Source organism: Gobio gobio (genome assembly GCF_949357685.1).
Source record: "Gobio gobio genome assembly, chromosome: 2".
Lineage (NCBI taxonomy): Eukaryota > Metazoa > Chordata > Actinopteri > Cypriniformes > Gobionidae > Gobio > Gobio gobio.
In genome coordinates, this window is record NC_137098.1 from 44,051,179 (window position 1) to 44,074,153 (window position 22,975).

At 36.2% G+C, this 22,975-nt stretch overlaps 1 protein-coding gene across 2 annotated transcripts; it reads right to left on the bottom strand.

Moving 5' to 3' along the window:
- Positions 1 to 1,183: 1,183 nt before the first annotated feature.
- Positions 1,184 to 22,053, bottom strand: zdhhc1 (zDHHC palmitoyltransferase 1). 2 transcript variants are annotated; one of them, XM_079842942.1, is made up of 11 exons: positions 21,454 to 22,053; positions 20,334 to 20,578; positions 19,972 to 20,147; positions 18,669 to 18,770; positions 17,938 to 18,065; positions 17,632 to 17,787; positions 13,550 to 13,671; positions 9,921 to 10,009; positions 7,842 to 7,956; positions 7,589 to 7,691; positions 1,184 to 2,804 (listed from the first exon to the last, which is right to left on the bottom strand). In XM_079842942.1, the coding sequence occupies exons 2-11, from the start codon at positions 20,550 to 20,552 to the stop codon at positions 2,263 to 2,265; spliced, it is 1,752 nt and encodes a 583-aa protein (XP_079699068.1). In that variant the 5' UTR covers positions 20,553 to 20,578; positions 21,454 to 22,053; the 3' UTR covers positions 1,184 to 2,262. The 2 variants fall into 2 exon arrangements, with proteins under 2 accessions (XP_079699068.1, XP_079699067.1); XM_079842941.1 differs by having other exon boundaries at positions 9,921 to 10,012.
- Between the last annotated feature and the right edge of the window lie 922 nt (positions 22,054 to 22,975).

A 22,975-nucleotide genomic window follows, 5' to 3' on the forward strand; every position in this document is an offset into this window, starting at 1 on the left:
ATTGCAGCTTTGGATTTATTCTGAATGTATGGACAACTACACTGAACTGTAGAACCTTAAAGGTACTGTATGCAAGTTTTTCACTTAACTAAAGCATAAAAATACCATAATATGCCTGCATATATTTAGGAAACTAAATTCACATACTTGTTTCTCTGAAAAGAAATGCTACAGCCAGTTATTCTACTTTGAAATGTGAATGTCTGTTTTTGTTTTGGTTAGGGGGGCCAATAGTATTTCGACACCCCAGGTTGCCAGATGGCGGAAAACACAGCGTATTGCTGCCATGTAAGCCAGCAAACAAACTGGGTCAGAGATTGCAGATTCTACCCGATCTAAAAAGCCTCATCATCCATCTAAAAATCTCTATGAACGAGAGCATATTAAAACGTGGATAAATCAACTCAACGTACAGTGTGGCTTGCATTGTCAATTCCGCTTGCTCTTGTTGCGTCCTCAAGCTGGCAACCCGCGTGAGCATCGAGTCTGAGGAGGAGGGGGTGGGGGAAACAACGCTCTCCAATATTTTTTATTTGATTGAAAAATTATATTATTGATTCAGGACACACAAAAGCAGGGCAACAATCATGCAAAGCTACATGTGCAATTTTTATTGAGGAGTAGAAATTGAGGTCAAAAAGGTATAGGAATAACAATAACCCAGACTATGTTCAGAATGGCAAACTATCATGCTAATAGTACTAATTTTGCAGTATAATATACACTGCACATTATTTGCTAATTTGACACATGCCTGAAATAGCCAGATGATCTACTAAATGTGCAATACAGGGCAGTGTGTGGAATGCACTGTGGGATACAGTAGCCACACACTTGACTTCTTGACCTTCCAGAAAGCAGTATCAATCAACTGTTATTTTTAACATCTCTTTAATCATTCTTCTATTTCACGTCTTTAAATTGAATGCCGTAAACTAGTATTCTTTTCCAAACAAACATAGCCCGAGTCTGAGTCATTACCTGTTTATTTATTGTCTTCATTAAAGAATGAGTGACTAGATTTAAACCCTTTTATTAATTCTAATATTCAATTATTATTATTATTATTATTATTATAATATACAAAAAACATTTGATATAACATGTAAATAAATGAAAATAAAAAAAACAGATAATATTAAAACCATTGAAAACTCTAAACAAATAGTGTCTAGGAAAACAGTTAAAAAGAAATTGATTTTATTTGATTTAAATAAAGAAAAGAAAAAACATATTGCTTCCCCATCAGGCCATCATTCAGCCACTCCCTCTACCCAAAACATCATGTACAAAGAATGTTTCCATTCACAGATTGAACATTAATGTGTAAGTGGGTTGTTTGAGCAGCATTTGAGATGGAGGGAGTGGATTACACTCATAAGGGCCAACATCATGTGGCACTGCTTAATATAAGATGTTCATTTAGAGAGTGACTAAAGCACTTGAGTAAGTACTAAACGTGTGATAACAGAAAACATTCATGACATTAGATTCAAATACCACTAGAAGTACATTCTGTAGTGCATAACTCAAGTTCACACAAACACAACTGGGTCGGATTCAAACAACCAGACATATATAAAGCTTATAAAAACAACAAAAAGGAAATGCAACAATTAATAACAACAATAATAATTTAAAAATAAAGTAACTTAATATACAATAAACATACACATGGACTAAAAAACCCTGAAAATGAAAATCAGTGGTCATGCGTGTTTCATCATAGAAAACTAAAACTTTGGCATTTAACATATATAAATAAATAGTTAATAATGGCAGCACTGCATGAAGTATTTAAAAAACATGTTTGTGCAATGCTACAACAAAGTCATAGTGAAATGTACTGGAATTGATAAAAGGCTAAATAAATGTATATAGTGTCTTGGTTTCCTCAAAAGATTCATTAATATGTTGAGGGCCCATGTCCAAGGCTTCAATCCATTATCAACTTTTACCACAATTTCATGAATAAATATTTGTATAAGTGATATTGATCATATTGCAACTTTATTTAATATGAGGCGTTTGGAATGACCAAATTACACTGACCAATGACAACCAGCATTAGATGTTTTGTCCAGCAAAAGGTCAGACAACAAAATCCATATTGCTGACATTCAGTGGTGTTTGCATAGGTTGCATCAGGTTCTGAGTGCTACATCAGTTATCGGATCGTACCATTTTAAATGGCAAAACAAGACCGACCAAGTGCCGATGAGTCCTGACTAGTAGTGATGTGTCTCTGTAATGTGGTAATCTCTACACCTTCGGGGTTCCTAATCTGGAGTTGGGCTTTGTGTCCTCCATACTCCTCTTTTTACCTGTCTGTTTGCGTTTCACCACACAGGGACTTTCCTCTGTGATAATGCCCTTTTGGGGCATGGCAGGCTCCCCGCTTCCGCGAGTCACGAACATAGATGGATTATGAGACACCATCTCAAACCTTTGCTCTGCAGCTTTACGAACGGCCGCTTTCCTCTTGGTCCTGGGCTGAGGGGAGGGTAAAGCTTGTCTGACTGCTGTGGAAGGCAAAGCACACTGGAGAGAAGAGGAATAGCTGGTGGCAGCAGCAGTAGTAGTGCAGGTGGGGGTCGGAGCTCCGGCCAGGGCTGCGCTGCCAAGCCGAGCCATAGCTACAGGGATCTCCTCCAGAGATTCTGCAGAGTCAGAATGATACTCAGCAGGGGGGCCAGCAGCTTGTACGGGTGCAAGAGGGGGGAGGGAGGCCCGCAGTGGAAATGCTGGGAAGGGTAAGCGTTGACCAAGAGAGGAGGACACAGTGGCAGCAGCTACAGAGGACTCTATTTGTTGTAAAGCACAGACACAGATCACAAAGGTAACTACTCACACACTGTTTTCGCCAATATTAAGACCACTGAACAACAGCATATAGATTTTGTAGAAAAGTACCGTTTGCTACAATTATTACCTAATCTATTCAATTAAAGGCCATTTTAACAAGATTTTAATGGGAAACTACGTGCTACAAAGTGGCTATGCAGCTTATTTATGGAAGCCCATTTCCACCACATAAGAAAAAAAACAAGATCTGATAAATTATAAATCATGACATAAAAAGAACTTATGAGACAAAAAGTCATAATTATGATATAAATCATGATGATTCAATTATATGCCATGACATAAAAGTCTGTGATATAATTATCACATGAAAAGTTCTCAAAAGTCAAATTATGATAATATAAAATCATAACTATTTGTCATAATGACCATCTTGGTTGTCAATTATGTTGTTTTTTTACCTTAAGTCATAAATATGATTCATTTTTTCTTATGTGGCAGAAATAGGCTTCAATAAACACTAGATCAAACATATGAAAAAGGCACACAGGCCATTTAAGGCCACAGAACAATTCAAACACTAAATACAACTGAACAATGCACTGGAAGCTAAAATAAAGTTATACATCAGGTAAAGACAACTGCTCGGTTAGCAGGTTTCAACTTTCATAATATAGTTTTATCTTAGAACAATACTCCCATCTAAAGCAAACAGGGTGTTGTTCAGTGATGCAGATCTACAAAGCTATTTAATATCATAACATAGCAACGTCTTCCATAATTTACTAATCTCCTAAACCAGTGGGGCACTGTTAGGATTAGTCAACTTTCTATCTTAGTCTTGATGTTTAATGTGTGATATGCTGCTAATATGTTGCAGGCCTGTACATTTTATCTGTATTTGTGAGTATAAACAAAATGTTAATATATAAATGATTGCTATAAAATTCTAATACATATGCTCAGGGCTCCAGACTGTGAGTAAAACGGTCGACCAAAAATATAAATTTGCGAGTGATATCTTTGCCGAGATCGCCACTGGTGACCATATAAATTAACATGTTATGATTAAGAAATTGCATGCCTTTTTACCGGCATGTTCTGTGATGAGTAGCACATCACATCTTTTGTTGTGTTGAGGTAATAAAATGAGACGACACGCAGCAAAGTTGCAGTGAAAAAAAAAAAAACTCACTTTGTTCGCGCATCAAAAAACGAACTGAGAAAGCGAGGTTCAGCTTTCCATGTCAGAAACGTGTGTCAAAACTAAAATATCGGGCTTTTTCAAATCTCTATCGAGCAACAACACTGACGATTGTGCCAGCATGAGAGAGATAGAAAGCGACGGAGACGTGTCATCGAATGAACATCCAAGTAGGTTAGGCCTACTGTAAAAGTGCAGAAAGGCAGTGTCGTCGTGCACACAACGTGGATAAACTACAACAGATAAACATGTCAGTTGTGTGGAAGCGAAATAATCATTAACAATTCTCGTTTTCAAGTGATACCGATATGGATTCTTATCCTCAACATCTTTTAATCTTTGCCGTTTTCTGTTACTGCCTGAACTTAACATTTTTTGTAGGGCAGTCATAATCGAAGTAAGATTTGCACTTAATTGTCACCTTTAATATGTCACTTTTAACGTGTTTGTTAATTTGATCACGAAATACAAGCAATGAATGTCGTTTTGGCGCTCTTTAATGTGGCCTGACAGATCGCTCAATCAGCATTTCGACCTTGGAAAGAGCTTGTAAATCGTTTCATGTAACGTCAAATTTAACTCAGAAAAGACCTCAATGTTCATAAACTCGTCAGTCAGCTAGAAAAATAGCTATAGAAAAAAGCATTTTTGCTAAATATGTGCAGTGCATATCACTATACACTCACCTAAAGGATTATTAGGAACACCTGTTCCATTTCTCATTAATGCAATTATCTAATCAAACAATCACATGGCAGTTGCTTCAATGCATTTAGGGGTGTGGTCCTGGTCAAGACAATCTCCTGAACTCCAAACTGAATGTCAGAATGGGAAAGAAAGGTGATTTAAGCAATTTTGAGCGTGGCATGGTTGTTGGTGCCAGACGGGCCGGTCTGAGTATTTCACGATCTGCTCAGTTACTGGGATTTTTACGCACAACCATTTCTAGGGTTTACAAAGAATGGTGTGAAAAGTGAAAAACATCCAGTATGCGGCAGTCCTGTGGGCGAAAATGCCTTGTTGATGCTAGAGGTCAGAGGAGAATGGGCCGACTGATTCAAGCTGACAGAAGAGCAACTTTGACTGAAATAATCACTCGTTACAACCGAGGTATGCAGCAAAGCATTTGTGAAGCCACAACACACACAACCTTGAAGCGGATGGGCTACAACAGCAGAAGACCCCACCGGGTACCACTCATCTCCATTACAAATAGGAAAAAGAGGCTACAATTTGCACAAGCTCACCAAAATTGGACAGTTGAAGACTGGAAAAATGTTGCCTGGTCTGATGAGTCTCGATTTCTGTTGAGACATTCAGATGGTAGAGTCAGAATTTGGCGTAAACAGAATGAGAACATGGATCCATCATGCCTTGTTACCACTGTGCAGGCTAGTGGTGGTGGTGTAATGGTGTGGGGGATGTTTTCTTGGCACACTTCAGGCCCCTTAGTGCCAATTGGGCATCGTTTAAATGCCACGGCCTACCTGAGCATTGTTTCGGATCATGTCCATCCCTTTATGACCACCATGTACCCATCCTCTGATGGATACTTCCAGCAGGATAATGCACCATGTCACAAAGCTCCAATCATTTCAAATTGGTTTCTTGAACATGACAATGAGTTCACTGTACTAAAATGGCCCCCGCAGTCACCAGATCTCAACCCAATAAAGCATCTTTGGGATGTGGTGGAACGGGAGCTTCGTGCCCTGGATGTGCATCCCACAAATCTCCATCAACTGCTAGATGCTATCCTATCAATATGGGCCAACATTTCTAAAGAATGCTTTTAGCACCTTGTTGAATCAATGCCACGTAGAATTAAGGCAGTTCTGAAGCCGAAAGGGGGTCAAACACAGTATTAGTATGGTGTTCCTAATAATCCTTTAGGTGAGTGTATCATGCACTATATGCACTAATCTTTATATTTGTACTTAACCTGTTGTCTACATGAGAGAATGGAAGGAGCTAAAAATTTAATTAAACACCGCCCATATAATTGCATGTGAAGAGCTGCCAAACTATACTCATTGGCAAAGTGATGCGGACATTATTATGGTCTGTGACACTGGTTCAGATTCTGTGTAAAGAACGATTCTTTTTGTGACTGAATGTAGTTCTCAAGATGGAAAAGCAATTCAGTTCCTGCTTTAAGTGAATCTTAGTTCCCAGGACATCCACAAGGATGAAAATGCTGATGCTGTAAAAGGAGGGCAGACGTGACAACACATGACGAAATTAAAACCCATTTATTTTTTGTGGAACTTTTGGCATCTATTTTTTTCCCTTATAGGAGTCAATGGTTCTACAGTTTATTTTTTTTGTCTGGAGCCCTGTATGCTTTAATAATTGCATAATAAATTTGATGTTTTAACTAGATCAGTCCAGACTAAACTTACTTTCACCATTTCTTATTCTCCTCTCTATTCTGCATCGCATTTTACAGCACTTGGCATGTCCAAGGATGAATCACTTTGTTGTATTCCTCATTTGTAAGTTGCTTTGGAGAGAACTGCTTGCTAAATGAATAAATGTACACTACAGTTCAAAAGTTTAGGGCAAGTAAGATATTAAATATCTTTATTACATATTATATATTTAAACATTTTAAAAGAAATTTATACTTTTTAATTAATTATTCTTTTTAAAATAATACTTTTATTCAGCAGATGAAATTAATTAAAAGTGACAGCAAAGACATTGGGCCCTATCATACACCTGGCGCAATGTGAAGCCAAGCGCATGTCGCAAGTGTTTTTTACTAGTTTCAGCCTGACGCAATTATCATTTTCATGTCCAGCGCCATGTTTTTTAAATAGCAAATGCATTTGAGCCCATCTGTTCACTCATGGGTGTGCTGGTCTGAAAATGAGGTGTGTTCAGGTGCATTGTTGGCGCATTGCTATTTTGTGGCAACTGAAATACACTGCGCCATTGACCAACAAAAACCTGGTCTAAAGTCAATAGCAAAGTGTTTTTTGTGATATTTAAAGGGTGCGTTAGTAATGTGCGCCTAGTAATAGGCGGGTGCACAACATGCGTACACTCTGCTTGTTACACACACAGAGAGCAGCACACAAACATTTTTAAATATAAAAAATTAAAGGATTCCTCTCTGGAGGAGTGTTCAGTCTTTTCTGCTTGCAAATTCGCCATGGTGCAAGCACAACAGGCTTTGAAAGGAAAGGGAGATGAGACTCTGATTGGTTTATTGCATGTTACGCCCAAAACAGAACCATGACTCATTAAGAGACTAGGTACAACCCTTTTGGACCATGCGCCTGTCGCGCAGACCGTATTTTCCGTTGTTAAACTAGCAAAAGTGGATTCGGACATGCCCTAAGTGCACCTGCGCCATGAGATTCAGACCTTGCGTTCAGACCATTAAAATAGGGCCCCAAGTTGCAAAACATGTCTATTTCAAATTAATGCTATTCTTTTGAACTTTCACCCCTGGTGAGCATAAGAGACTTCTTTAAAAAACATAAGAATATGATACCGACCCCAAACTTTTGAACGGTCATGTAAATCAATGAAATATTACAGTAAGCAGCTGATTGTGCATGTTTGTCTTACCCTGCTCAGTAGGAGTCTTTGGCATGCCTTTGTTGGTGCTGGTGTCAATGGACCTGTCACTGTTTACCTCAGCTGCAAGTTTGCGCACTTTCCTCTTTTTTTTCTATGAAAATTAATTGAATGATATTAGTACATATTGAGGCAGAAAGAGGTTACAACTTCAGTAGAGTGTACAGGCCAATGGTTGTGTAATTACTCCCTGAAATTAATATAACATCATTTTTGTGTGTCTGGTGGTTGTGGCGAGTCACACCTGTGTGTGTTTGTGCGGGTGAGGTGATGCTTTATGCTCAGTTAAGACAGCAGGGAGGAGCTCTTCTTCGCCCATGTGCTCAGACGAGCTTCTGACCCGGCCGTTGCCGTAACGCCTGCAGAGAGACGCACACATTACTCAAATCTATTGTACACAAAGATTTCTACAGTGACATTTATTACTTCAAATGTTATACCACATACAATGTCTTCAAAAGACTACAGGTCCACTGTTCGCTATGATCATTTGTTATGATTGCTAAAAGTGGAAAGAGCCAATGACAAAACGCAGCGACGAACCATTTCCAAATTCTATGGAATCACTGATCACTCAGCATGACTGTCGGCCAGTAAGATCACAGTACTGCTTAACCACTGTTGGCTGACGTCCACATGCAATCACATATCCACCCTTCTCTTTAGCTCCATGTCATTGTTCCTTCTACCTATTCCAGACACTCCAGCTAACAAGAAGGTTTTCGCATCAGAACAGATGCATCAATAACTTCATGGCTCAGGAGCACCATTAAATGTCCAACAGTAATATTTTATACATTTTACAGTTAAAGCTCTGAGCTTCTTTAGCAATAATGTTTATTGAACAGACTGTTATAGTCTCAATAATTGTTACTGAATAGAGATTACAATTTAACTGTGAAGCCTTTAATGTATAATAACCTGGGATTTAAAATGTCATTGGAAACAATTTTGCCACTATGACAATGTAATTACTGTAGCATTATGACATTTGTGACTGTTTCTTATTACGCAATTTGACATGAGCAAAACAGATCCCAGTAACTGCTTCTGCAGAACTGGTCCAGTTAGGACCATGAGAATTTGAATATATAACAAACACTCGGTTCACAGGGCTTTCTCAAGTAAAAATAAAAAAAAGCAAACTGATGTATAAGGAACTAACGGATTAGTCCATACAGATATAAAAAACACAAAAGTAAAAATTCTTTAATCTGCAACTGATCCTCTTGCTCAAACTTGAACTGCTCCACAAAAGCATTAATATCCTTCATTCCCTTCCAGCTGAGTTCTCAGAGGACTGACATGATACCATAATTGGCCAATAAAATAAATGAGATTATTTTTATTTTCACTGTTATGGGAATCAATCATCCCCTTAAGCCACTATTAGAAGAAAATGTGCAGAGTAACACCGATTTGGCTGGACTCAAGACATTAATGCCGGCAATAGTAAAGAGGATAGAAAGCCAAGTCTTGTGTGAACAGGAGACTATTTTTCTGTTCAATTATTTCTTCACAGTGTTCAGCAAAGTCAGTGACATTTACTCGCTTGCTGTTTGGCCACATTTTAACACGTCTCATAATATACACGTCTGTTCAAAAGTTTGGAAGTTCTTTTTTTAAAAGAAGTCTCTAATGATCACCAAGGCTGTATTTATTTGATCAAACAGGGTAAAAAAACAAAACAGTAACGCTGTGAAATATGATTACATTTATTATAATACAATGACTGTTTTCAATTGTAATAGATTTTAAAATGTAATTTACTCTTCTGATGGCAAAGCTGAATTTTCAGCATTATTACTCCAGTCTAAGTGTCACATGATCCTTCATAAATCATTCTAATATGCCAATCGATTTACTGCTCAAGAAACATTTAATTTTATTATCACGGTTGTAAATGATTGTGCAGCTTAATTCTTGTGATACATTTTTTCCTGATTATTTGTTGATTAGAAAGTTCAAAAGAACAGCATTTCTTTGAAAGATTTTTTTTGTAACAATTTAAATGTCTTTACCGTCACTTTTGATCAATTGAATGTTTCCTTTCTGAATAAAAGTATTAATTTAAGCAAATTAATACTTTAATAAAACCAAAAAGAAGCACTTTAAATGAATAAATAATTACCCCAAACTTTTGAACGGTAGTGCACGTAGCATTAGCCCTTAGTCACTGGGCCATGTCATTAGTTTTATTTTAGTGTACCTTTTAATGCAATTAATGTAAGCATCACAGTCTCACCAGATTTTTAGGTTAAACATTTAGGTGATATTTTTAAGTAAGTTATCACATTTTATTAATCTAACTGCCAAAACTTACGCTGTTCCTTCTTGGGTGCTCATGGTGGTTGGATCCTCTACCTCCATCTCAGGGTTGGTGTAGCCAAGTGTCCCACTATAACTGACCTGCTGCTGCAGCAAAACAATGATGGAAATAAAATAATGGTGAGAGAGAAAACAGCCACATCAGAGACAGAGATACATTACTATTGCTTTGAAAATAAACAGTTGTCCGACATGAAACATTAGTTGGTACAGTAAAAAAGCGTCATAGGTAACACTCATTAGTTAACATGAACTAATAATGAACTGCACTTATAAAACATTTATTTATCTTTGTTAATGTTAATTTCAACATTTACTTATTGCACTATTAAAATCTTGTTAACATTAGTTAATGCACTGTGAACTAACATGAACAAACCTTGAACAGCTGGATTTTTATGAACTAACATTAACAAAGATGAACTAATGCTGAACAGAGGTGTTGTTCATGGTTAGTTCATGTTAACTAATGCATTAACTAATGTTAACTAATACAACCTTATTGTAAAGTGTTACCAGGGGAAAAAAATTATGAACCGCATGTACCTATATTTGCTCAAACTAGCTGAATCCAATGCCACATTTTTTTCATTTTGAGAACAGGAGCGTAGAATCTAAGAGTGTATGTGCAAGTTTGTGTGCCTTATGGGTGTGGGATACCGATGGCACGTGTGCTTGTGTATGTGGCAACATGCATGATTACAGAAATGGTAGCCCTGCCCAACACAACAATTTACATAACGAGCCAAGGCAAACAGTTCTTGAGGAACAGTGAAGTCACATGCACACTTCTCAGTTAAGGCTGGGGTCAACTTGCATAACCCTTCTGGAAAGCACACATACTACAAACCCAGCCTGTCTAGGTAAGAGATTCTTGCAAAATGGCATAGATTTAAAATTGTAAAAAGCTATATTGTTTGTTACATACTTAATTTTAATATGTACACTACAGATACAAATTTTGGGGTTGGCAAGTATCATAGGCTCACCAAGGCCAAAAACAGTAATATAGTTAAATATTATTACAATTACAAATAATTTCAAATAGTTTCTATTTGAATATATGTAATTTATTCATGTTATGGAAACGAATAAATGATCCTTCAGAAATCTTTCCAATATGCTGATTCAGTAACATTTCATAAATGTTGAAAAAAAAATTCAGGTTTCATTTAAGAATAAAAAGTTCAAAAGTGACGTATTTACAAGTTTAGTGCATACTTATTGAATCAAAGTCTTAATTTATTTAAAAAAAAAAACTTTTAAATGGCAGCATACATATGCATATGAAATTGATAAAATATTATTTAATAAATAAATATTATTAAATTTCGCAATTAATCAAGCCCCTGGAGCAGTACATAAATTCCAGAATATTTTGTTGTATAGTCAGTCAAAGAGCAACATGTTACTGTCATGCCTGCTTACAGTGTTATATTTAAAGTACAGTGCTAATGTCTATCATGGCAGAGTCACACTGTCCTCAGAACACACATCATGCGTTCTGTGGCAGGAAGTGAACTAATGGTGTGCGCTCATTTCCTATAGTTCAGTGTGAGCTCAATGTGCCGCCCCTGTGAGGATTTGGCAGTAGCATGGTGGAGTAGTTTTCCTGGGAATGTGTTAATTGCTCTGAGAAGCAACTGCGCAGATGATTTCGTCCCCACACTAGGTTGTTTTAACAACCTGGTTGTTACAACAATTAAGTTGCCATGAGCTATCCGCCCTGAAGATTACATATGTGGACAACACAGCTCTGTTTTCAGTATTCAAATCTACAAGCCTACATAGGGAAAACTAAACCCCTATGGAATGTTATTTAGGACGTGTGGAGTCGTGGCAATATTTTAATACATACACTACCATTCAAAATTTTGGGGTCAGTAAGAATTTTAATGTTCTAGAAAGAAGTATTTTATACTCACCAAGGCTGCTTTATTTGATAAAAAATAATTATTATTGCACTGTTTACTATTTTAATATATATTTTTAAATGCAATAGTGAATTACTATTATAGTAGTATGCTGATTTGGTGCTCAAGAAACATATTATCAATATTTAAAACAATTGAAACCATTACAATTTTTTCAGGATTCCTTTTTGTTCATTTTCAGGAATTTTTGTAACAATATAAATGTATTTACGGTCACTTCAGTTCAATTTAATTCATCCTTGCTGAAAAAAAAAAAAATACTGGACCCACTTTATATTAGGTGGCCTTAACTACTATGTACTAACATTTTAGTTAATCATTTAATACAATGCACTTATTGTGTACATACATGTTTTTACATCGTACTTACATTTTTAAAAATACCTGCATGTAATTACATCTGTAATTAATTTCTGTAGTTACATTTGTAATTACACATTTGACACCTAACCCTACCCTTAAACTTACCCATACCACCACACCTGTCCCTAACCCTACCCGTATCCCACCTCAATATCAGCAAAAGTGTTTGCAATACAATTTGAACACAGTAAGTACATTGTACTTATTTTTTGATGTAAGTACATAGTACTTAAGGCCACCTAATATAAAGTGGGGCCAAAGTACTTACTGTCCCCAAATTTTTGAATGGATAATTTACATAATAAAAAAACAACAATACAACTAACAGACTATCCCAAAAAATGCTTTAGTACCGAATTAATTTAATTAAACATCAGCATACCTCTGTTCCTTAAACCTGTGCATTTGATGCATGCACCAAATATTAATATATAATCACATAAAAACAATAGGTGGAGAATACATCTGTTGAGAGCCAACATTGTTTTCAGTGGCCTATCAACAAAATGGTCATGTGACATCGGATTATAAATTAATCTGCTAAATAGAGTAGCAAATTGTTACATTTGGTTTTATGTGGGTGGAAACAAATATTACTTTATCAAAAAGATTTATCTATTTACACCAAGTGCAAATAGCATACCTTGTTGGCAAGTGCTATTCACACTAGCTCTGTCAAACAATGCCTAGTTGGGCCTAACAGGATTTTAAAAAGATGTGCATATTTTAATGTCTTCAGTGGCGTAGTCAGTAGAGCGTAAGGCTCGTGGAACCAGGTTTTGATGCAATCGACCCAGGTTCGAATCCGGCTTTTGCCGAGCTCGCCCTTCTCCCTTTTCCCATCACATATCACATCGGAAAGGCATTTTTAATTTCAATAAAACATAAGAAAATGTTGTAAAAGTGGAAATAAAGTGCCTAACGAAATGTTTAATAATAATACAATTATTTATTGGGTAAGGTTAGGGGTAGGTGTAGGGAGGGCTTTGATTGGCCCATTAAGGCGGCATCCATTTAATAATTTTAATAAATATAATCATTTACACTGTTATTATTGCATCTTGTTAATGTACAACAATACTGAGGTGCAAATAGTGTGTCCCTGTCAAAATAAAGTATAAATAGCATCTAATTACTATTAACACATATTTCAAAGAACTACTACTTTTATATAGTGTAAAAAGAATATATTACTATTTTCACTTAGTATGCTATTTACACAAGTGTAAAACATTTTACACAAAAAAGAAATGTGTAGTACATCAAACTGTAAATAACCATTGTTAGCTGTGCTAAAAAAAAGTGCTTATGTTTGTCTGTGTTGTACCTTGATAAGATTAATCTTGGGAATCCCAGATTCATTTTCTGGAGGAGGCTTTCTAGAATCTTTGGCCTCTTGCCGATGCCGCTGTCGCACAATATACTCATATGTGCTAAGTCTGTTCCACACTGAAGAAGAGAATGAGAGGGAGAGAATGAGGCAGAGAATCTGACACAAAATGTCTTCTTTCATATCACCCATACACATCACATTCATCATTCAGGATAGGAAACATATCTCCATATTATTCATATAGTTAGGCAAAAGGTGGAAAAGAAAACCTGAAGTGTAGATGTGGATGTTTATTTCTGATTTGATCTCACAAATGGGTTGGATAAAAAGATATGAACAAAGTTCTACTGCCACTAGATTTCCTAGGAATGCCCCCTTGTGGCACACAGTGAGATGTCGCTCATGCATAACTAGGCTCCATATAATGCACATAATTTCAATGCCTATCTTTTTCTCTGTTCATGTTTCTGCTATTGTTTTTTTTATTCGGTTCAGCCAGATGCAGCTCTACCTCGGTGTGCTCAAACCGACAGAGGAAAATGTTTAATTAGAATAACAATCAACGCAACAAAACTGACTAGAGGGTGACTGTCTTTGTCGGCGAGGCTTCAGAAAATTAACTGATCTTGCCTGTGGTGTTTCGTTGTTATGGTTACTAAGGCTGGCACTAAGCTAGACAGATCTGCCTGAGATGAAAGTAGGCAGCATACGGTGGTGAGTGACCCAAACTCTTTTGTGGAAATCAAACTGTGGTCTCTCTAACGCAGAAGAATTAAGACTTCACCAAAGCCTGAGCCCAAATCAAACTGTTGGCATGGAGCAGATATTAACCTGCTTATTCCAGACATCAGGGGAATACACCTGCACTTCTTGGTACAGCTCAAAAGGATATATTCATATTTAGCTTCAGTAAACAACACTATAAGGATATATTTAGAGATCGACCGATATTGATTTTTATAACCATTATTGGCATGTTTATGTGCCTGATAACCGATATATAGAACCAATATTTATTTATTGTGCCATTTCTGTTTTTTACAATTATAGCAACAGCACTGAACAAACCGTTTTATTTAACGCTTTTTAAACACCGTAATTTTTGCAATTTCACTCCCCTCTTCCATACAAAACAAAACACACTTCTACATCAATATAGTCTGAAAGAGTGTATTTTTAAATACAGTGCAAGTAAAGTCTTTTTAACATTACTGCTGGTGCATCTTTTTATTTATAACAACAGTATTAACAACAGGCTAAATACATTAACAAAGTCTAATGTTTTCAAATGGAGAACATAAATAAATGAGAGAGTCTATCAACTCCCCATAAATATAAGCATTCGCTTTAAACTACAGTTTTAAAAGCTTTATGTGTTGTTTTAAAGACTAAAGAGTGAAGAGAATGGAACGCTCTGGAATACGCAAACATTGTCAGAAAAATAAACAAAACAGCAAATACATCATCGCTATTACAGAGTCCATCTCATCTGGCACATCATAATTATTTATAATGTTTTTGTCGGCTTAGATTATGAAATAGCTACCTGCTGATGACAGAGCGCTGTTTTCATATATGCGTTTACACAGAACGTCTCTCGCAGAGATGGACCTAGTAATTCATTTTATTCAGAGCTGTAATTATTTAGATGTTTAATATATAGTATAAATGTTATATAGCAGACGTTAATATAATTTAAGGAGTTTTAAATGAGTGGGTCTTGTTAAAAGTTACATACGGTGGCTATGCTGGAGGAACAACCTGGTGAGTTGAACGGCTGAACGCGACTTCACGAGATGAGCATAGACCACAGAGAGAGAAATAAATTCAGCGCTTTTATTTTCAACATGCTCTCATTAATTGTTGTTTTATTAAATTCATGTAAAGTTATGTCTTTATTGGGAAATGATGGATTATGTGACTCCTCGAGTTTGTCTCTATTTTTAGCGGCAAGTTTAAACTACAAAACCTACATACATCTTATTTGTGCATCACTGGCTGTTATGTTAAATAAAGTTTGTTACTTAAAGGGTTAGTTCACCCAAAAATGAAAATTCTGTCATTAATTACTCACCCTCATGTCGTTCGACACCTGTAAGACCTCCGTTCATATTCGGAACACAAATGAAGATATTTTTGTTGAAAGCTGATGGCTGGGAAGGCTTCAGATAGGCCTCCATTGGCATTCTGTACATTTACACTCCCAAGACCCATAAAAGGCACTTAAAACGTCGTTACAAAGTCCATCTCACCCCAGTGACTCTACAATAATTTTACGATGCGACGACAATAGTTTTTGTGCACAAAAAAAAATCAAAATAACACCTTTATCCAACTTGTTCTTGTCTTCCGTGTGTGCCTCCACGACGCATGCGCGAGAATATGACGCATATCCGGCGTTCGGACACATGACCCAGAAGCGATTTGTTTACAAGCAGAGGAAGACGCGCATATCTAAGCTGTTGAATTCTACATTGATCGTGCTTTAGGTATCGGCGTAGTTCTCAAAATCGGACTAAAGTGTGCATTTCATGGATTCCCGAACCCCGGCGCTACGTCATTTTCTCGCGCATGCGTCGTGGAGGCACACACGGAAGACAAGAACAAGTTGGATAAAGGTGTTATTTTGATTTTTTTTTTGCGCACAAAAACTATTGTCGTCGCATCGTAAAATTATTGTAGAGCCACTGTGGTGAGATGGACTTTGTAACGACGTTTTAAGTGCCTTTTATGCGTCTTGGGAGTGTAAATGTACTGAATGCCAATGGAGGCCTATCTGAAGCCTTTCTCAGCCATCAGCTTTCAACAAAAATATCTTCATTTGTGTTCCGAATATGAACGGAGGTCTTACAGGTGTCGAACGACATGAGGGTGAGTAATTAATGACAGAATTTTCATTTTTGGGTGAACTAACCCTTTAAAGGATGCAAGTTATTTGACCTTTGAACACCGTTGTTTACTCATCTTAGCCTGGTCCTACTCTCGTACATTTCATTTATACAGAGAGTCTGGCCACTCTCCATTGACAAGCGTTTACTTCCTTGAAGGCGGGTACTCTGTTGAAGTTTAAAACTATTGGATCTGCCCAGAGCCACTCTGGATCTGCCATAACCAATTACTAACGTTTGGTCGTGACGTATGTCATCTCAAACTTGCGCACAACATCGTCATCGTTCTCAGCCACTCCCACTGTTCGCTTATTGGACCAGTTAAAATTTGACCGGAGAAAACCAGAGCATATACCCAGACGGAGTACTGAAGGAAAATGGAAATTGAGCGAAAGTACGTAGGAGGGCGGAGCCAGGCTAGACTCATCTCTCCTCAGACCCAGTTCTTTAATGGCGGGCTTGTACGCAATTCTCAAAACGCCATTTACTGGTGAATCCGATATTACAAAACCGATACCCGTTTATGAAAAAATGCTTAAATATCTGGAAACCGATACATCGGTCGATCTCTAGATAAATTTATAATGAAATATGCAAATATATGCATATTTCTTTTAAAGTGTGCTGCATTCAGTTCCTTAGAACTGATGCACTATAGAAGAATGAGTGCACTATATGTCTAATAGCAATTTAATCATTGGTTAATATTAAAGAAGTGTGAATTACTGTTCAAAAGTTTGTTTGTTTTTGGACCAAATTAATGCTTTTATTCAGCAGGGACGAATTGGTTGATCGATCCAAAGTGACATTGTTCCAAATAATCTATTTCAAATAATGTTCATCATTCTATTCATCAAATTCATCAACAGTTTTCAATATTGATAATAATAAGAAATGTTCATTTAGCACCAAATCGGCATACAAATGACTTCTGAATAACCATGTGACACTTAAGACTGGAATAATAGATCCTGAAAATGCAGCTTTGCCAACACAGGAATAAATTACTTTTTAAACTATATTAAAATAGAAAACATGTTATTTAAAATTCCAATAATATTTCACAACATTACCGTTTTACAGTATTTTGATCAAATAAATGCAGCCATGGTGATGATAAAAGCCTTCTTTCAAAAACATAAAACCTCAAACTTTTGAATGGTAGGTGATGTAGATGAGTGTACTCACTGAGGTATATGTGGAAGCAGAGTAAGTGGCCCAGCAAGAGTGCAGACAGGAGGCCCAGAGCAATAGTGACCCCTGCTAGAGCGGGAATGGCTGGACCGGCTGTGGTGACTGGAGCCACCGGCAGAAACACAAACCACACCACAGACTCATTTCTTACTGCAGACAGAAAGACAAAGATAAATAAATAGGATGAGCACCTTGACACGTGGACAGAAATATCACATTATCTGTGAAAATGTACTGTATTATATGTTGTTGTGTGTAGTGGGTCCAACTTTAGTACATTCAAAACACACACCACCTTACCCTGTTGAAAGTGCTTGTCAGATCGTAGCTTTGATGGGTCCAAAAAGAACTCTATAAAAATATAACTGGCAATAACTACAACCAAAACAATCCCCAGGAGAGCAGAAATCACACTATTGAGAAAAAGCCTGTCACAAATAGAAAAAAATAGAAAGAGAAATACAAACAAACATAAATTTTCAGGCCTTCAAAGAGATTTTTTTTAGAGTAAATGCTATTTTATACATGTCCATAAAGGTGAATCTGTGGATGTCATGCGCTTGTACATAATAATACATAAGTTGTCATAAGAACTTTGTTCACACTGACTGCACATGTATTCATATTGTCATTTAATGAAAAAACATGGTTAAACAAAAAAAAAAAAAGAAACAAAGAAGAACACGGCTGATTCATTGGTAAGCATCTGCCAGGGAAAATAAAACTCACAGACTAAAAGAGTGTTTGTATGTGATGCTAAGCAACAGCACTTGATCTCATGATTGCTTTATGACTTCCATTTGAGAAAACATTACATATGTCATACAATCATGAAATGTTTCATGTCAGCATACTGGATATAGTGACACTATAAAATGCTATATCTGAATACTATCTTTTTTCTGAACATTTTGACACAGGAACTGCCTTGAAAACTCACACAATTAAAATATCCATCCATGAAAACGGCAGAACGTGGAAAATGAACCTACACATTGACAGACAGAGAAGAGGAAGTGAAAACAACTCACCAGTAGTTTCTGCTGCCCACACAATTGTTCAACCATCGACAGTGGTGGTCGAAGCTTGCCACACACTTATTACACGCACTACAGTGTTTTGATTTAGGGCCCCTGTAAAGTACAAATTTACATGTTGTGGGACAGAATAGAAGAGTTGCTTGAAAAGTTGCACATTTGGACACAATTCAATGCAAACATGAGCGATCCTAGCATGTCAGGATCTGCCAATAAACACTAATTAAGGAGATGATAAAACGAAGAACAATGTAAACTCCATTACTCAGACAGTCTGTCAGATGCAAAGTAGTTATCTGTCAGTTATTGTCAAATTACACTTGAATCTTAAATATAAGTTGTCAAATTAACCACAATATATCTATACAGTCAGCCAGCTTCAGAAAGTGCTCCAATCAGTAGTTAAGTCATTTACAATTTAAAACTTACAAGATTGATTGTAGTTTTCACCCTTGTTCTTATCATATCGCTACTGCTGTCATATTAATAAAGAACTAAGGTTAAAGAAATAACGTTAAAAAAACAGAGGGTGTGCACTACACTAATTTTACTACAAGACACTACAGCCAAAATACACTTTTAAGTGTTGCTTTTATTGTACTTGATCTTTTTGAGTATATGGAATTCAATTACAATACATATCTTTAAGGCCCTTTTCTCTAAATGTTTTTTTATTCCAGAAATCTCCACTTCAGCGGCACTTACTAACACCAAACTCTACAGTTTTTTCCAATCCATTTTCTGAAGGTTTATACTGAGGGGTTTGTTATATATAATTTGCCTGATTTTTACAACATTTTATTGAGGAAATGTTTTTTATTGTGGAAATCGTTTTCTAGCAGTATTTTCATATTTATGGAGAGATAAACAGAGAAATCCAAAACCCCCTCTGTAGAAACGTTTAACTGGAAAATGAAACAACAATTTTGAAACTGGCGTTCAGATTTCTATTCTTGAAAATTAATGCAAATTAGTGCATATTTAATTAGGTAATGACTCATTCAATTTTATTTTTAAATATAACATTAAACTTTTCTGAACAATTCTTAATGTTATCAATCAACTATGGTCATATATCTATTTGTTAATGTCTTGCCTTAAGGAGGTTAAAGGTCACGCCAAACAACATCATGTGATAATCACTGTAACAGCCCATTGTGGCTTATTGATGTAGTAAAATATGCGTGAAAGGGGCAAAGATGCATTGAATCTATCTAGGAAGAGGTTCTCTCATTGTCTATACACATACATACCCACATAGCAATAGTGAAATAGATACCAGCATGCCTGTACTTACACATCTACTTCACAGAGGTAGCAGTGACAGTTCTCGATGACGTGCGCATGTTTGGTTCGGTCAAACACCGGCATGGGTCCTTTATAACTCTTTGCTCGGACATTATAATCTGCAGGGTCGATGGAGACGGCCATCAGGTGCATGAAGAGGTAACAGACAAATGTAATCCCTGTACACTGAGCTCTGAGTTAAAGACTGATAACTTGATCAGACTGGCTGTATATAATTCACACAGAGCTGTAAAATGTTCCAACTTCCAAGGGAGGGTACAGCCAGGGTACCTTTAAAATAATAACAACATGCAGATATGAGCAGGAATAGCTTCTTTGCAGGCAACATGACAAACTCTAAAACAAGGATACAACATATCCAGCTGGGATCCAGTGTGTGGGGAGAAGAGGCACAAATACACCAAAGCCAGTGACAGCAAAGTAGAGATAAAGCAGCCAGGCCAGGAGCTGGAAAGGGTGCGGGGGCCAGCTCCAACCATTGGTCCGAGAGCAGAGGGGCACATCAGCTCTCCTGGGTCCCCCCTCGCTCACTGGGGCTGTGCGATTGGAGTTCTTACCGCAGACATCCATGAGAGGGGAGCCTCCTTCTGTCACTCCTGCCATTTAAATATTGCAGTAGGTTTTACTTTTAAGTCACCATGAAATCAAAATGGTCAATTCTTATTTTTTTTATGGAATATCGCAGCATTTATTATAAAAGATTTTCTATGCACATACTTTTATAATGTGTCCTTGTTATATTTAATCAAAATAACATCCCCTCCCGCTAGCAGCAACATCTCTTCTCACTTGAAAGGGATGGTTTACCCAAATATTAAACATCTGCCATCATTTGCATCCTCAAGTCATTACAAACCTGTTTTACATTTATTTTTTATTTTTTTTTGTGGTACATAAGAGGATATTTGGGAAATTGTAAAGTGTTTTTTGGTCAATACACTTCAAGTCAAAGATAATCAAAATATCTTATTTTAAGTTGCACAGAAGAAAGTAAGTCATACAGGTTTGAAAGTACACGATGACAGAATGTCAGAATGTGTGAACTATTATTTTAAAAAAATATCAAAAACAACCTGTAAAACAAATATTAAAATTTTCACTATTGCATTTATAAATTATTTCATTCAAAATGATCTGCTTATAATAAAACATATAATTAATAATACTATATATATATATATATTTTTTTTTTTTTTTTTTTTTTTTTTTTTCATTTTTTTTTTTTTCTTCATTTAAAATGTAATACAAATGTTGTTAATGACGACTTAGAATTGTATGGCTACACCACTTATCGTTAAGAGATATCCAAACATTTTTTTTGTAGAAAATTGTTTAAACATTTGTCAAAAAATGTTTGACCACATGAATGCAAAAATTATATTTATATAACCATGTGTTTTAAAGTAGTTACTCGCATACATATCCTTATTATTGGCCATTGAACAGGCTCATGGTAAAGCATAAAGCTCACCTGCTCAGTTACTGATGACAGGACTCTGGGCAGCTCCACCACATCTGAATCAGCCAACATTACCTGCACTGTTTTTTCTTTACACGAAGACTACCACTAACGTTAACTTGACACATCTTTGAGCCTTACTCATCCACAGCACCAACACAACAGCTCTGAAAGACGACTAGCTTGATCTTCTTTACTCATTTGCTGTATCTGTAGCCTGAGAGCGGAGCGGCGTCTCAATAACCCACATATCTCATCGCGCTCTTGGGCTATGGGTAAACTAATCTCGAATAGATGTGGTAATTAACTTGCAATAGTGCACCAAACAAATAAGAGACTTGAACTGACCTAATGTTAACCGCTTGATGTGCGTGGAGAGCACGACTAACTGTACGTTACCGTTAACTAATCATTCTGCAAACAAATTACATTTTACAGAAACACGCACATCTCGATCAATATCCAAATCCATGCTGCATAAAAGACTGCACAAATACCAACAAGTATAGGTTTTAAAATAGAGCAGCGGCACGGAATCCAATATTGTCGGCATATAACAATTTGTGTATTTAATAGCTGACCGACCCACCTAACGTTACATCCGGGAAACCCGTTACACGTTTTATTTCAAATAAAAAGTCCCTACCACTAAATAAGAATGTTAAATTAATTTACTTATAAAGTACAATGTTAATTATATATATATATATATATATATATATATATATATATATATATATATATATATATATATATATATATATATATATATATATATATATATATATATATATATATATATATTTTTTTTTTTTTTTTTTTTTTTTTATTATTATTATTCATGATATGAAATTTGAGAGAGGCGAATGCTAAGTTTATGTTTTTTGTTTTTTCGTTAGATGCAGTTACTTTGTGCTGATATAATGTTTTACAGTATCAAGCTTTTCAGTGTTGCACGGTAGGCAGTTTTACACTAGATGGCAGCAATAACATGCTTTAAAACAATATTTATGATAAAACCGTAAAGCACATGAAATCGTTTATGTTTGTTTTCATAGGTATTTTCTTACCAATATGTCTCAGTTCATGCAAATTGAAAATTCTTTCGTAATTGACATACCCTCGTGTCATTCCAAACGTATTTCTACTGTCTAACATTAACATATTGTTCAAAAATCTATTTTTGAGGGTAAATTATGACAGAATGTTCTTTCTTTTTTTCTTTTTTTTTGTGGTGGTGGACTAGATTTTATGTAGTATTTATTTGACTTATAAATGGAAAAATCCCCATTATAAAACCCCATAGATAAATCTTGAAGGAACCAGCAGCGAATTATTTACTTTGTTAGCACACATTACAGGTCTTAGGGTGAACAATTAATCCGTGCAAGATAATACACAGAAAAAATAAATGGTTTGCCGTGGTAATCTTTAATCAAAATCTTCTTCGAATCTTCAATCAAAAGTAACTTCCGGTCTGGAATGGAGGAGCGCTGAAGTAAAACCCTGCCCTCTGTTCCGTTTAACTTGGTCA

Coding starts and splice junctions, on each gene's coding strand:
- zdhhc1 (XM_079842941.1), bottom strand. CDS start 20,552: ATGGATGTCTGCGGTAAGAACTCCAATCGCACAGCCCCAGTGAGCGAG. Junction 18,066..18,668: donor GTGGGCAGCAGAAACTACTG/GTGAGTTGTTTT, acceptor TATTTGTGACAG/GCTTTTTCTCAATAGTGTGA. Junction 13,672..17,631: donor CTGCTTCCACATATACCTCA/GTGAGTACACTC, acceptor TCTCTTCTTCAG/TGTGGAACAGACTTAGCACA.